Here is a 15938-nt window from a genome sequence, read left to right as displayed (position 1 = left end):
TTCCATTCTTTTTTTATGACTAATATTTCATTGTGTGTGTGTGTGTGTGTATACACACACACATATGTATATACACATATATATATACATAATACACACATATATATGACTTCTCCTTTATTCATTCATCTATCAATGGGCACTTAGGTTGCTTCCATAGCTTGGCAACTGTAAATAATGCTGCTATGAACACTGGGATGTGTGTATCGTTTCAAATTAGTGTTTTCACTTTCTTCAGTTATATACCCAGGAGTGGGATTGCTGGATCATATGGTAGCTCTATTTTTAATTTTTTGAAGAACCTTCATACTGTTCTCCATAGTGGCTGCACCAATTTACATTCCCATCAAAAGCGTACAAGGGGTCCCATTTCTCTACATCCTTCACCAACACTTGTTATCCTCCTCAAAACAACAGCAACAACAAAAATCTTCCAAGGAATGCTACTGTGCAGCCAAGACTGAAGACCACAGCTAGAGAGACTGTGAGTATAAGGCCCGGGGATTTTGACACCTTTGTACCTTTCTGCATTATTTGAACAGTTTTGTTTTTCAACCAATGAGTCTATCTGTATCATACACACACGATGAAATTCCTAAGCCATCCAATATGACATCAAAATTGAAACTGATTCTCACTCTCTAGAAAAAGCTGTCAACTTCCATATGGCTGACTTTAGAAATACCGGAGAAACCTCAAGGAGAGTTACATACAGCGAACAGCTCCCTCCTCCTCTCCCTGTCTACCATGTCTTGGTGAGGAAATAAACCAAGCAGTCACCTTTCAATAGTGTCCAAGTAACTGTACTGTTTGTGTATTTTAGACTTTTATTTCATTTCCAAATATTTAATTTCCGGTTCTAGGTCTCTCCTCATGACTGTCTTTGCTGGGCATATTTTAAAAGACATACTCCACTTAATTTTTTTTTCAGGTAAACTTGAGTCTTCAAATCATATAAAGGTGGAGTCCTTAAGTAGGAAGTTGTCCAGCCCAAACCTGGACTCCAGGTGGCACAAAATGCCTGGCTGTCCTCCCAGCAGTTCCCTGAAGGTTCTGGGGTGGATGGCTAGGATGTCCTCCTCACTACACAGAATCACTCTTTAGAAACCACATTTTCCCTACAATAACCATCATTATTAACTGATGCTAAAGTACCAAAAAAGAGCGTTGTGCCCACCAGATCTGGCCCTGACAAGTTGTGCCGGGGCCGATTACGTAATAACCTCTTGAGGTCTGCTCCTCAAGGATAAAAGGGAGGGAGTGAACGAGACTGAGCTCGGGGGTGGGGAGACAACACACAAAACGTAATCGGCTAAGCCCATTCTTCAAAATTCACTTTGTCTTCGCCCTACAACGTTCCGATTGGGGAAGAGGAGCAGTTTGAACCACATACACTGACACCAAAATCCCTGTGTTCTGATACAGAGAAGGGGATGGGAGGAAGGGGAGGAGAGGCAGGTGAGAGCTTTGCAGGTGATAACGAGACCTTCCCCCGACACTGGCCGAGCCGAGTTTGCTGCGCCTGGCTGGTCCCAACATCCCCGACCACAGCATCCCCTGGGGAGGGGCTTGGGACTACGATTTTCTAGGGCCCTCAGTCTAGCGGAGGCCCTGGATTGGCATTTTTTCCCCATTTCCCTGCAGAGCTCGGAGACCAGGCTAAGTGGGGAAACGCTCGCTAAGCCCGGTGCCTCTCCTCCGCGCAGGACAACAGCATCTTCCCCGCGGACCTCGCCGCGTGCCTCTTGCAGACCACGGCCTCTGCGCTCCTCGGGTGACCATGGAAGTGGAACCGCCCAACCGGGCCGGGCAGGCCCGCTGAGATCCGACACCGCTTCTTGGCCCCCAGCTCCCGCGGCCGCCGCCTCCACTGCCCACCCGCAGCGCTCTCAGCCCCGGCCGCCCAGCCCCGCAGCCCCTCCGTGCGGCGGACGGATTGGGGCGCGGCTGCCCGGCTCTGAGTAGCTTTGCCTTGGGGGAACGGATGGTACCCCGACCAAAGGCACTCTATGGAGACGGAGGCGCCCCGCGCCCGCCCGCGCCCTCCCGCTGGTCAGTGGGCGCCCGTGGGATGCGGGTCGGCCTCCGTGCACGAGCCCCGGCCCCGCGTTCCCGGAGGCGCGGCGGAAACGACACGCGAGTTCCGGCCGCCGCGCCTCCCGAGCACTGGCCCGAGCGCCGCCCCGGGGAGGGACAGTCGCCGCCCCGCGGGCCCGGCCGGAGGGCGCACTCACCTGGCGTCGGGGAGCCGCCGGGGGCCAGCAGAGCGGCGCTCAGCACGGACGCGGCCAGCAGCAGCGCCGCCAGCGCCCGGCCCGCGCCCCGCGCCCCGCTCATGCCGCCCGCTGCCGCCGCGCAGCTCCCGCCGCTCCCTCTCCCGCCGCCGCCGCGCTCCCGGGGCCCGCGCTGCTCCGCCGCGCACGGCCGCGCGCCCGTCATTACCCGGCTCTCCGCCTCCGTCGCCGCGCCCGGGTAAGCGCGGGGGCGGGGCCGGTCCTGCGCGGGGGCGGGGTCTAGCCCGTGGGGCGGGGCCGAGGCGAGCTCACAGAGCCCGGAGCCCAGGGTCCTCCAGCCGCTCAGGGCTTTCAGTCCCGGAGAGAGACACGTTCCAAGGAGAGGCCTCCCGCAGGCCCCCAGCCGCTGCTCCCCGGTCCCTCACCACCCACTGAGCAACACTCCGCTGAATCTCTGCGTCCAGCCATTAACCATCCGAACGGGTGTTTGTGCCCTCTGTCCACTGTCCTGCAAGTGACGGCTAGCAAGACAGACAAGAATCCCAGCCCCTAAAGTGTTTACTATCCAGAGGGAGAGTTGCGACAAAAAAGCCCGCCGTGTGATGCCACCACCTGGAAGAGCTCGTTGCCAGTCCCTGATGAAATTAAAGGCGCGCGGGTGCCGTGACCCCGCAGTTCCATTCCGAGCTATGCGCGTGGGGGAAACTACCATACGTGTAAGCGGACAAGTTACAATAATGCTTGTAGTGGAGTGGTTTGAAACTGCAAAAACCTGTAAAAGATCTAAATGTCAATCAGTGGGGAAAATAGATAAATTGTGGTGTAGTCCATACAGCAGTAGAAATGATCTAGAATGACTGGTTTCCACCTGGATGAGTCTTAATAATAATAATAATAATAATAATAATAATAATAATAATAATAATAATAAATAATAAGGCTAAGGGAAAAATGCAAGTAGCAGAAATACCTTTGTAATAACATACAGAAAGTGTAAAGACAAGCAAAATAATCCTATGTGTTGTTTTGGCTTACATGCTTGTGTAATAAAAGTGTAAAGACACGTATGGAAAGAAAACAACAAACTTCAGCCAGCGAAGTTTTATTGCTTAGCTTGGGCAATAGGTTTATGGGTACTCGATACACATATATTTTATACTTCTCTGTATATTGAGTTACTTGATAACTTGTAAAGCTACAATACAGTGTGATGAGTGCTATGTTCAGAGAAGGACAAGATGTTAAGATAGCATTTGATGGACGCACCTAAGCTAGTCTGCGAAGGCTCCCAGGAGGACTGACATTAAACTCAGTCCTGAGGGATGTTAGCCAGGAGAAGGGGCAAGGGTGTTCCTAACAGAAGGAACAGCCTTGCAAAGGCTCAGAGACCCAGAGTGACTGCAGGAGTATTCTGTAAGGGGAAGGAGGTGACAGAAGGTGAGTTAGACAATAGAGGTGAGTTTAGGCTTCTTCTGAAGGACAGTCAAAAGGTGTTGATGGGGTTTAAGGTAGAGAATAACTTGCAGGAAAGTAATGATCATGAACGATCTCATAAGGGTCAGTCATATGCGTTTTCTCGGAGAAAAGAAGCCTCTGTGCCAGAATGTCAGGAAGAAGTTTGGTTACTCCCCTTTCCTCCTCGCCCTGCCCCACTGTTCAAAATCCCAGGAGTCCCAGCAGTCAGGCGAGGCCATAGCCAAGTAGGTCTCTACTATCCAGCAGCCTCTCTGGTCCCCGCAAAGCCAGAGGGGGCCACGGGGCCCACTGGAGGGGGTGCCCTTCCCTGTTTCCACCCCAGGGCCGCTCTTTTAGCTCTGTCCCAGCCTCCACACCCAGGAGGCCCTGGAGCTCCTGTCTAGGGCTGGCCTGCGGGGCTGGTCCCTCTGCCTGGAGCAGCCTTCCCCCAGGCTCCTCGTGGCCCCTCCCCAGGTCTTAGGTCTCAGCTCAGCTGTGATCTTCTTCAAGGAGGCCTTCCCTAACACCCTTATCTAAAACAGAAACACTCTCCATCCCCTGTCCTGCTGATCTGCTTTGTTTGCTTGATTCTACTCACCTCTCCCCGACCTTATAATGTGTATCTGTTTATCTGCTTCCCTTGCACTGGAATGTAAGCTCCATGAAGGCAAAGAGTTTGTCCTGAGGGCAAGAACCTTCTCTGTTAGGCTGTAATGCACAACAGCCCCTAAACCTTGTGGCTTATTTCAGCAAAAGTTCCTTTTTTGCTCACATTGATGTCCCAATGCTTCATCTCAGCAGGAGATGGTGAACATTACTGCAGCAGTGGGCAGATGAGGTAGCAAATCCCATGCTGGCTCCAGCCCAGCAGTGATGTGCCTTGCATTCACATTTCACTGGCCAAAGCAAGTCATATGATCCCAATGTGACCAACATGTGCAGAAGAAAAAAAAACAAAAAGGACAAAACTCAACATCTATTCAAAGCTTAACAAACCAGGAATAGAAGGCAACTTCCTCAATCTGATAAAGGGCATCTATGAAAACCTTACAGCTAACATGACACTTGAAAGACAGTATTTTCCCCTTGTGATCAGGAACAAGGCAAGGATACCTGCCCTCACCACTTGTACTCAGCATTGTCCTGGAGGTCCTAGTCAGTGCAATAAGATAAGAAAAAGAAATAAAAAGCACACAAATTGGCTTTATTCAAACTTGGCATGATTGTATATGTGGAAAATCTTAAGGAATCTACAAAAAAAAAAAAAAGAGCTGCTGTAACTTAAAAGGTTACAAAACTCAACATCAATATACAAAGATCAATTGCATTTTTATATCATAGACATAAACAAAATGGGACCTTGAAGTCTCTAAAATAGCATTTACAATAGGTCTTTTAAATGAATATGTAAGTAAATTTAACAAAATATATATGCAATAAGCATGAGTGGATCTCATAAGCATTACACTGAACAAAAGAAGACAAACACAAAAAGGTATATACCATACCGTATGATTCCAGTTACATGAAACTCGGGAAAAGAAATTCAAATCTTTCAAAGAATAAAGCAGAGAGCATTGCTCTAGGGCCAGCAGTAGAGGAAGGACTGAATGTGATGGGGTACACAGGAAATTCCAGGACAGCTAGAAATGTTTTGTTGTTTTATCTGTAGGGGTGGTGACATGAGGATATAAATGTATCAAAAATTATTGAAATGTACACTTAACATGGCTGCATGTTATTATATATAAATCAGGTTTGTCCCTTGGGAAATCACAGGATGGAGTGTCATGTACAGATGAAGAACACATGCAGCAGCAAATGTGAAGCAGAGGAGAGTCATTTAGGAAATGCTGAGTTTGTGATGTTCTTTGGATAAATGTCTATTCAAGTCCCATTTTTTTCACTGGATGGTTTGCAGGGGTTTTTTTGTTGTTGTTGTTGAGCTGTAGGAGTTCTTTATATATGCTGGTGATCAATCCCTCATCAGAGATGTGATCTGTGAATAAAACTGATAAAGGTCAAGAGAGGTAACTATTGGGGGAAAATCAGTACATAGGTGGAAGTGAAATCATAAAAGGGGATGAGATTACCCAGGTAACATGTGAAGGGCTGAGAACAGAAACACCAGGAGCCCTTGGGATGGGCAGAGGCTGGGAAGCAGCAGCCAGAGTGGTAGGAGAAAACAAGGGGAATGGGATACTGCAGAAATCAAGGACTATTTCAAGAAAAAAAAAAAAGGACTGAAACATCCATTCGATTTAGCTATCAGGTCACAAGTGATCTGGTGACAGCAGTTTCAGAGCAGTAGTAGTAGCAAAGCTCTGACTTCAGTGGGAGGAGGAGACAAAGGAACATAAACAAGTGTAGACATTTCAAAAAATTGTTCTGGGACAGCTGGACAGGCATATATGCAAAAGGATGAAGCCGAAGCCTTACTTTACACCACAGGCAAAAATTATCTCAAAATAGGTCAAAGACTTTCATGTAAGAGCAAAAACTTTAAAACTCTTAGAAGGAAACATAGGGGTTAATCTTCACGACCTTGGATTGGGCCATGGGTTCTTTGTTACTCAAAAGCATGAGTGAATGTAGATCGACTGGACTTCATCAAAATTTAAAACTTCTGTTCTTCACTGTCAGGAAAGTGAAATACAACTCACCAAATGGGAGAAAATATTTTCAAATCACGTATCTGATAAGTAACTTATATACAGAATATATAAAGGACTCCAGTAACTCAGCAAGAACCAAACCCAAACCACTTGGTTTAACAATGGGCAAAGAAAAAAATTGGGCAAATGATCTGAATAGGCACTTCTCCAAGGAAGACATACAAATAGCCAATGAGGACATGAAAAGATGCTCAACATCATTAGCCATCAGGAAAATGCAAATCAAATCCACAGTGAATCCCCTGTTCATGGCCTGGAAGAGTTACTATTGTTAATGTGTGACTACTACCCAAAAGCAGTCTACAGATTCAGTGTAACACCTATCAAAATCCCAATGGTGTTTTTTGCAGAAATAGAAAAAGCCACCTAAAATTATTATGGGATCATAAAGGATTCTGAAGAGCCAAAACAATTTTGAGAAAGAAAAGAACAAAGTTGAAGTTTTCTCACGCTGGATTTCAAAACCTACTACAAAGCTATGATAATCAAAACAATGTGGTACTGGCAGAGTGGTAAAGAGAGATATAGACCAATGGAAAAGAAGAGAGAGCACACTATATATATATAAATAGATTTTTTAAAAATGTATTCTGTAGAGCACAGGGAACTATATTCGATATCTTATAATAACCTTTAATGAAAAATAATATGAAAACAAAAACAAGTATAGGTGTATATATATATGACTGGGACATTATGCTGTACACCAGAAATTGACACATTGTAACTGACTATATTTCAATTAAAACAAAAAGAATAGAGAGCCCAGAAATACACTCTCATGATCAAGTGGTTTTAGACAAGGGTGCCATGACCATTCAATGGGGAAGGGGTAATGATGTTGGGAAAACTGGATAGCCACATGTAAAAACCTGAGGTTGGATGCTGTATATAAAAGTTAACTCAAAATGGATCCAAGAGGTAAAACTCTAAAAGTCTTAGAAGAAAAATTTTCATTTTAATGGATTTAACAATGATTTCTTGGATATGACACCAAAGCACAGACGACAGAAGAAAAGATAGCTAAGTTGGACTTCATCAAAATTAAAAATTTTGTGCATCCTATCAACAGTGAAATGGCAACCATGGAACAGGAGGAAATATTTGCAAATCACATATCCAATAAGGGATTGACGTCCAGTATATATAAAGACCACCTACAACTTAGCAGCAGCAAAATCCAACAACCTGATTCAAAAATGGGCACAGGACTTGAATAGACATTTCTCCAAAGAAGATATACAAATGGCCAATAAGTACATGAAAATACTCAACATCACTAAGCATTAGGGAAATGCAAACCAAAACCACAATAAGATGCCACTTCACACCCATTAGGATGCTACTATTAAAAAGAAAGAAAGAAAGAAAAAAGGGAAATAACAAGTGTTGATGATGATATGGAGAAATTGCTCATGGAAATGTAAAATGGTGCAGCCATTTGTAGAAAGCAGTATGGTGGTTCTTCAGAAAAATTAAACATAAAATTAATGCACGATCCAGGAATTCTGCTTTGGGGTATAGACCCAAAAGAATTTAGAGCGGGGACTCAAAACAGATAATTGTACACTCATGCTCATAGCAGCATTATGGTGGCTGCCAGGGACTTGAGGTTGTGAAGCGTGGGTTAAATGGGGAGTTGGTGTTAACTGGTTTCACTTGAGGAAGATGAAAATTTTCTGAAGCTGGATGGTGGTGATGTTTGCACAACAATATGAATGTACTTAATGCCACTGAACTGAACAGTTACCTATAGTAAACTGGTAAATTTTATGTGTATTTTACCGTAATTTAAAAAGGGGGAAAACCCACTCTAGAAGAAAGTTATTATCATTCCCATTTTACATGTAAGAGGATGTATAACTGTATCACTTTGCTGTACACCAGAAACTAACATAACATTGTAAATCAACTATACCTCAAAAAAAATTTTTTTTAAAGAAGCAGAGGATCTGTGAGACTGATTTTAACAGTAAAGACACTCAAATTGCAAGTATCAGAAGCCTCATCTAAAAACATATGAAAGTAAACACACCCCAAGGAAAAACCACGAGATACCACTCCCTACCCACTAGGATAGCTATAATCAAAAAGTCAGATAATGTAGAGGAATCAGAACCCTCATACACTTGCAAAATGTATGCAAAATGGCGGAGCTGTTTTGGAAAACAGTCTGTTTAATGGCAGTTCTTCAAATGATTAAATGTAGAGTTACCAAATGACCCAGTAGATCCAGTCTTGGGTATACAGGAGGGAGGGTATAGCTCAGTGGTAGAGCACATGCTTAGCATGCACAAGGTACTGGGTTCAATCCCCAGTCCCTCCATTTAAATAAATAAATAAATAAATAAATAAATAAATAAATAAATACCTAATTACTGCACGCTCCCCCCCAAAAGAAGGTAAAAAAAAAAAAAAAGAGACGAAAACACAAAAACGTGTACACAAATACTTATATCAGCATTATTTAAATAGTCAGAAGTGGAAACAACCCAAATGTCCATCAGTGGAATAAGGAATAAACAGGATGTGATATATATCCGTGCGCTGGAGTATCACTCAGCTCTAAAAATGGAGTACTGAGGCACGACTCGGCTTGTATAAACCTTGAAAACATCACGCTGAGTGAAAGAAGCCAATCACAAAAGTTCACATACGAAGTCCAGAATAGAGAAATCCACAGAAAGTAGATCGGTGGCTGTTTATGGTTAGGACTGGGGGGAAATGGGAGGATAGGGGTGACAGCTAACAAGTATGAGGTTTTTTTGGTTTTGTTTTGGGGCTTTTTTTTTTGAGATGATGAAAATGCTCTAAATTGTTTCTCAGCTTTATTGACATATAACTGACAAATAAATTTATATATATCTAAAGTGTACCACATAATAATGACATAAGTATATTTTGTGAAATGATTCCCACAATTAGGTTATTTAATACATTCATCTCTTCAGTTACTTTTTTTTTTTTTGGAGTGACAGTGTTTAAGGTCTACTCTTAGAAAATGTAATGTACAACACAGTATTATTAACTGTAGTCACCGTGCTGTCCACTAGATTCCCGGAGCTTCTTCATTTTATAACTGAAGACTTGTACCTCTAACCAGCATCTTCCCTTTTTCCTTCACTCCCCAGCCTCCAGTAACCACCCTTCTATTCTGCTTCTGTGAGTTTAATTTTGTTAATTCCACAGATAAGTGAGCTCATACAGTATTTGTCTTTCTTTGTCTGGCTCATTTCATTTAGCATAATATCCACTAGGTTCATCCATGTTGTTGCAAATGGCAGGATTTCCTTCTTTCTCATGGCTGAATAGTATTTTTGTGTATGTGTGTGTGTGTGTGTTCACATCTTTAGCCTTTCATACAGTGATGGATGAAATGGTGTTTTCATATCTCAGCTATTGTGGATAATGCTGCAATGAAAAGAGAAGCACAAAAATCTCTCTGAGAGACTTATTTCATTTCCTTTGGATATAGTCCCAAATGAGGGATTGTTGGATCATACTATAGTGCTATTTTAAACTTTCTGAGGAAACTCTAAAACGCTTTTCAAAGTGGCTGTACAAGTTTACTTTCCTACCAAGAGGGCACAAATTCTGCACAGCCTCGACAACACTTTCTCTGCTGTCTTTTTTATAAAAGCCCTCTTAACAGGTGTGAAGTGATATCTCACTGTAGTTTTGATTTGCATTTCCCTGATGATTAGTGATGTTGAGCAACTTTTTAATGTACCTGTTGGCCATTTGTATGTCTTCTCTGGAAAAACGTCTATTCTTCCCAATTTTAAATTGAATTGTTTGTTTCCTTGCTATTGAGTTGCAAACATTCCTTATATATTTTAGATATTAACCACTTATCAAATAGATGGTTTATAAATATTTTCTCCCACTCCATAGATTGCCTTTTCACGTTGTTAATTGTTTCCTTTGCTGTATAGAAGTTTTTTAATTTGATGTAGTCCCAGGTGTTTATTTTTGCTTTTGTTGCCTGTGGTTTCGGGTGTCCTATCCAAAAAAATCATTGCTAAGATCAATGTCAAGGAGTTTTTTACCTATATTTTCCTCTAGAAGTGCTACCATTTTGGGTATTAACATTTAAGTCTTTAATCCATTTTGAGTTGACTTTTGTGAGTGATAAAAACCAGGAGTCCAGTTTCATTCTTTTGCATGTGGATATCCAATTTTCCCAGCACTATTTATTGAGGAGACTATCCTTTCACCATTAAGGATTCTTGGCACCCTTGTCAAAATTAGTTGACCATATAAACCTAGGTTTTTAATGGAGTTCTCAAATCTGTTCCATTGGTTTGTGTCTATTTTTAATATCAGTACCATACTGTTTTGATTACTATAGATTTGTTATATTGTACTTTGAAATCAGGAATTGTGATCCCTCCAAATTTATTTTTCTTTCTCAAGATTTCTTGGGCTAGTCAGGGTCTTTTATGATTCTATATGAATTTTAGGATTGTTTTTCTTATTTCTGTGAAAAATGCCAATGGAGTTTTGATAGAGATTGCATTGAATCTGTAGATTGTTTTAGGAAGTGTGGACATTTTGATGCCACTCCCACCTACATATGCCTCATTTGGGGACCATGTGCCCTGTCTCTGTTGAACCACCTACAATCCCCAGGGCTCTTGGAAGCTTGGAGTATTTGAAGCATCACATGAGATACTGAGAAAGCACACTATAAAAATACGGGGTTTTTTTTGTTGTTTAAATACTTGGAATAAGGTTAGCAGGGTGAGCACCAATTCTTGGGGCTGGTTCACCTCATCTGCCTCTTCTCCTGATTACACTTTTGCTGGACACGTGGACAATGAACTTCCCATTTAGGTTTTAGTTAGAAGGTAAGTTTCTCTTAGGATTCTGCAGTTCTGTTAGTACTGAATTATATCCGAGCACGATCTAAAGATTGAACCCAAAGGGCCAGGTCCAGTTTGGTGTCGGCACTGGCATGATAAAGCATCAGGGAGAACTCAGAAGCAGAGCAGAAGTTGGACATGCCTCTCACCAACCCTCTCATTTTAGAAATCTGTTTGTTGGAGGCCACACAATGAATCAGAGGCGGAGCTGGGACTGTAACTCAGATCTTCTGATCCCGGCACAGGGTCCCTTGCCCTACACCATGCCATTCACTTTGGCTCCATCATCAGTATTTAAAAACAAGTTCGTTTGAAACTGAAAGTTTTGCTCCAGTGCAAAGTCCAAAAACTAAGAAAACCCCTCAAACCTGAATTATACCATGAACAGGGTAATATCAAATCAGCAAGTCCACACACAGGAACAACCATGTCAAGAGAAAAGGATCATAAGAATACGCAGTCTGTGGGAGAGGTGGGAGTTTTTGCAGCTTTACTGAGATATAATTCACATACTATGAAATTTTCCCTTTTTATACAATTGAGTCTTATTCAGTATATTCACAGAGTTGTGTAACCATCACCCCCAAAAGAAGGCCTGTACCCATTAGCAAGCACTACCCCTTCTTCAGCCCCAACCCCCTGCCAGCCCCTGGAGACCACTAATCTACTTTGTTTCTGTGGGTTTGATTCTGGACATTTCATATAAAGGGAATCATCCAAAACGTGGTCTTTCGTGACGGCTGCTTTCACTTAGCACGTTCATCCATGTTGGAGCACGTTTGTACTTCATCCTTTTCATGGCTGAGTGATATCTCATCATATGGATGGACCACATTTTCTTTATCCATTCACCAGCTGGTGGATATCTGGGTTACTTTCATCTTTTGTCTCTCATGAATAATAAAGTGATAAACGTTCCTATACAGGGTTTTTGTGGACATGTTTTCAATTCTCTTAGATAAATACTGGGGGGTCATGGTAACTATTTTCAACTTTTTGAGGAACTGCCAGACTGCTTTCCAAAGCAGCTGCACCATTTTACACTCCCGCCAGCAGTGTATGAGGGTTCCAATTCTCTGCATCCTTGCCAACACTTGTTATTGTCCAACCTTGTGACGACAGCCATCCTAGTGGGTTCTGGCAGTGTTTTTATAACAAAAAGGCAACTGTTAATATACTCTGGGCAAATGTATTCTTTGATCAACCGTAGGACCCATAGGACCCAATCAACCTCAGGCAGAAGAATAGGGCTAATGCTGATAATACCCCAACCCTGCTGCCTGGGCTGCCCTCCCTGACAGGTCAGGATGGTGGTTCTCAAAATGTGATCCCCAGACCGGCAGCACCAGCATCACCTGGGAACCAGTGAGAAATGCAAAGTCTTGGACTCCGCCCAGACTGGCTGAGTCAGAGACTGGGGGAGACACTGGGGGGAGCTCCCTGGGATTCCAGTGACCGTGATGCCTGAGAAAGTGCAGGGAAGGCAGTCGGCTGCATCGCGTCTCTGCCCCTTATGTCAGCTTTCATCTCTTGTTGGTGACGATGAACATGCACAAACCCTCATCCCCTGCCAACAGGGACGACAGTGACCACGGAAAGAGCTTCTAAAGTCCCCTGCGACTCAAGTGGAAGAGCTTGACATTTCCCAGTAATGAGTGACACTGTTTATGTGAGATATTCATAATAATTAATTTTGGACACAGGAAATCCAGCAGGAAGGTAAACAGGAATCTCTCAAGCATCACCCAAGGCAGTAACAGGACATAATTTCCATCATACCTGATAACTCAAAATGTCAAAGGACGTGCCAGCTCCCGGGAAGTGAACACACAGGAGCTTCACAGAACCACCATTTAAAACAGGAGAGATGGCGTCATCAGCCCGGGTGAAATACACCACAAACACTCCACCTGACTGTGGAGAAGTAGGGTGTGTCTTCCGCACACTGCCGTTTAAACCCTTCTCCAGGGGAGGGTACAGCCCAGTGGTAGAGTGCGTAATTAGCATGCACAAGATCCTGGGTTCAATCCCCAGTCCCTCCACTTTAAAAACAAATTAATTTACACCTTCTCTACACACATTTCTGACCAGTTAGCAAACCCAATTACTAGCGGCTAGAAGGCTCTCCATGGCTCCGTTCTTGCTACGTCCTTCAGACACTTCTCTGCATCGGCACCTCCGGCCCAGGCTGCTGGGAGCGGGGGCGCATCACACGCGCACGTGGACGGAGAGGAAGGAACCCCCAGGAGAGCAGCGCTGCTGCAGCCATGCCCCCTGCTCCGCGCCTCCCAGCTCCCCGCCCCCCGGCCCCCACGGCTGCGCGGGTCTTCACAGCATCTCCCTGGTCTGAGACATCCCGGAGTCTCTGAGAAGACCCAAAACCTTCTGGTAAGCGTCCAGGACGTCCTGAGCGGTGGGTCTCTCGGCAGGCGTCTGGCTCTTACACGCCTGGTGAATGTCAAACAAGTGGAATCGGACCATGTCGCTGCCTTCCACGTGCCCCAGCAGGAAGCTGGTCACGTCCGGAATCTTCCAGATGTCGACCTTCTCGTCATACGCGGGCATGAGATCGTCGCGAAAAGGCACGTCCTCTCCGTAGGGCCACAGCTGCTCCGGAGCCACAAAATCCCCGCGGAGCTCCCTGTGGCCGCACTTGGCCAGGGCCCCCGAGCTGCGGTTCACCAGCGGCAGAGCGTCCAGGTCATTGAGCACGACGCTGAAGTTGGCGGTCAGCAGATACTGGGACAGCGTCTTGGGCAGGTCGCTGGAGTCGCACATGACCAGCGTGCCCAGTGGGCTGCGGTGCAGGAAGCTGAGGATGCTCACGTAGTCCACGGCCAGCTGCAGACGGTGCTGCCACGTGTTCAGGCGCTGGTACCTGGACAGGTTCAGCGTCTCCTCCAGGTTGCTCAAGGAGCCCAAGGGGTGATACTCGGTGAGGATGGTGTGGTCGTCCTCACAGTAGCCAAGCAGCGTGACCACGTGCTGGCCCTGCAGTGACTTCAGCATCCGCAGTCCGTGCAGGAAGTCTTCTCTCACGTCCAGCCTAGTGAGCCGCGAGAGGGCGACCTTGCGTTCCTTCCACTCAGACAGAAACACCTGAAACAAAGCCACAGACGTCAACCCAGAACCCTCGTCTGCAGGTGAGCCGAGAAGCAACGCGACAGATGCCTTCACGTGCTGGATGTGGTGCAGAGGACACAGACCCCCGTCCTAGGGTCGCTCTCAGTCTGTCCCGAAGACTCACCCATGAGCACAGACAAGACGCTGGGCGGGGCCAGCGCCACATCAGCACAAAGGCCCAGCGCAGGTGGCGGGGGCAGCTGGCCGGCGTGCGGGGAGGGGGCGCCATCTGGAGAGCATGCTGGGCCGTCCTGGGAACTGTCAGCGGGAGGACTGCGGCTTGCAGGGCGGACGTGGAGAATGGGGTCTTTTCCGGGAGAGGGGGCTGCACGCGTAAAGGCGGTGCGTGGCACACAGCCTGCTAACCCTGGATCAGTGTAACGCAGAGCGGGACCGGAGGGAGAAGGCCGGAAAAGTGGGGAGAGGAGATGTGGAAAATCCCACGTGGGGAATGAGCGCAGCCAGCCCGTCACACACATCATTGTTCACTTCAAAGGGTAGCGGAGTAAACTGCAAAAGGAGCAGCTGGAAGTAAGGAACCACTGTTCCCTGGTCCGTGGTCTCCTACTCCAGCTGTCAAAGCTGGCGCTCAGAGCCCGCCCCTGGGGCCCTGGCACACGGAGGTGCTGCTGGATCCCCACTTGCATCAGCCAGGAGAGCACTAAGAACCGCTGATCTTCTGCTTAAATCCCCACTGGGAGAGAAAACAGGCTCCCAGTTGGGACACCGCTGCCCCAGGCTGCTCGGACCCCCAGGGCTGGTCCCTCTGGCTTCCTCATCTTCATGGTCAAAATAAAGGCTACAGAAGCGACTTGGGGCGTAGTTTTCAAGAGCCTTTGACATTTAAATCTACAATCTATCCAAGGCAATAATCTGAAATAGATGAAAAGCTCTAGGAATAAAACTCTGGCATCATTTATAAAAGCATAACTAGGACCCATCCGTCCCCCCAAAATCAAGGGGCAGTCCAGTCACCTGGACCACGCCAAGAATGTTATGGGCACAGCAGCTGCAGGTCCTGAGAGGGTTTTCACAGATAAAAGTAACGCACGATGAAAAGGAGAGATGTTCTTACGTTGTTCTAACAGCAAGACAAACTTACACAGAAACTGACAGGAACAGGCTAATGTTTTCTGTTCTCTTCACTTTTTTTTTTCTTCCTTTACACCTTTTGGTATTTTCCAACTTTTCCAGAATGACAACATGTTACTTTTATATTTTAAAACATCTTTAACAGGGAGGGTACAGCTCAAGTGGTAGAGTGCATGCTCAGCATGCATGAGGTCCTGGGTTCAATCCCCAGTCCCTCCATCAGAAAATAATTAAATAAGTAGACCTAATTACCTCCCCCAAAAAATAACTTTAAAAAATCTTTAAAAAGAACCAAAAAATATGGTATCAAATGGAGGTGGGCTAGAGGATTCTGAAGATCCCTTTTGGACTCGAGAAGGGAGGTTCATTCAGGGAAGAACCTACATAACTACCGTTGATGATTTATTCAAAAGAGAAATCTTTCAAGACCTCCTTGAAAACCTAAATTTGAAAAATTTCACTACAGATAATTTCTATTAAGAAGCCAAGTTGCT

The 15938-nt window shown here is 45.3% G+C and overlaps 1 protein-coding gene across 11 annotated transcripts in view; it reads right to left on the bottom strand.

Annotated features, from left to right (window-relative positions):
* The window catches only part of LOC105094298 (heparan-alpha-glucosaminide N-acetyltransferase), a 53151-nt gene that overhangs the window by 26762 nt on the left and 10451 nt on the right, over positions 1 to 15938 (bottom strand). For 6 of the 11 annotated variants that reach the window (XM_064477387.1, XM_064477389.1, XM_064477390.1 and 3 more), the window contains one exon: positions 4873 to 14328. The exons of 3 other annotated variants lie outside the window; for them this stretch is intronic. In XM_064477387.1, the coding sequence (XP_064333457.1) occupies positions 13558 to 14328 (771 nt within the window). In that variant the 3' untranslated portion in view covers positions 4873 to 13557. Of the gene's footprint in view, positions 1 to 2234; positions 2649 to 4872; positions 14329 to 15938 lie in introns of those variants that run through there. 2 more of the 11 variants (XM_031439981.2, XM_064477384.1) reach the window with 2 other exon arrangements.

The sequence above is a fragment of the Camelus dromedarius genome, chromosome 22 (genome assembly GCF_036321535.1).
Source record: "Camelus dromedarius isolate mCamDro1 chromosome 22, mCamDro1.pat, whole genome shotgun sequence".
Classification (NCBI taxonomy): Eukaryota; Metazoa; Chordata; class Mammalia; order Artiodactyla; family Camelidae; genus Camelus; species Camelus dromedarius.
Note: the sequence above shows the minus strand (reverse complement) of the source record. Positions and strands in the feature narration are given on the sequence as shown.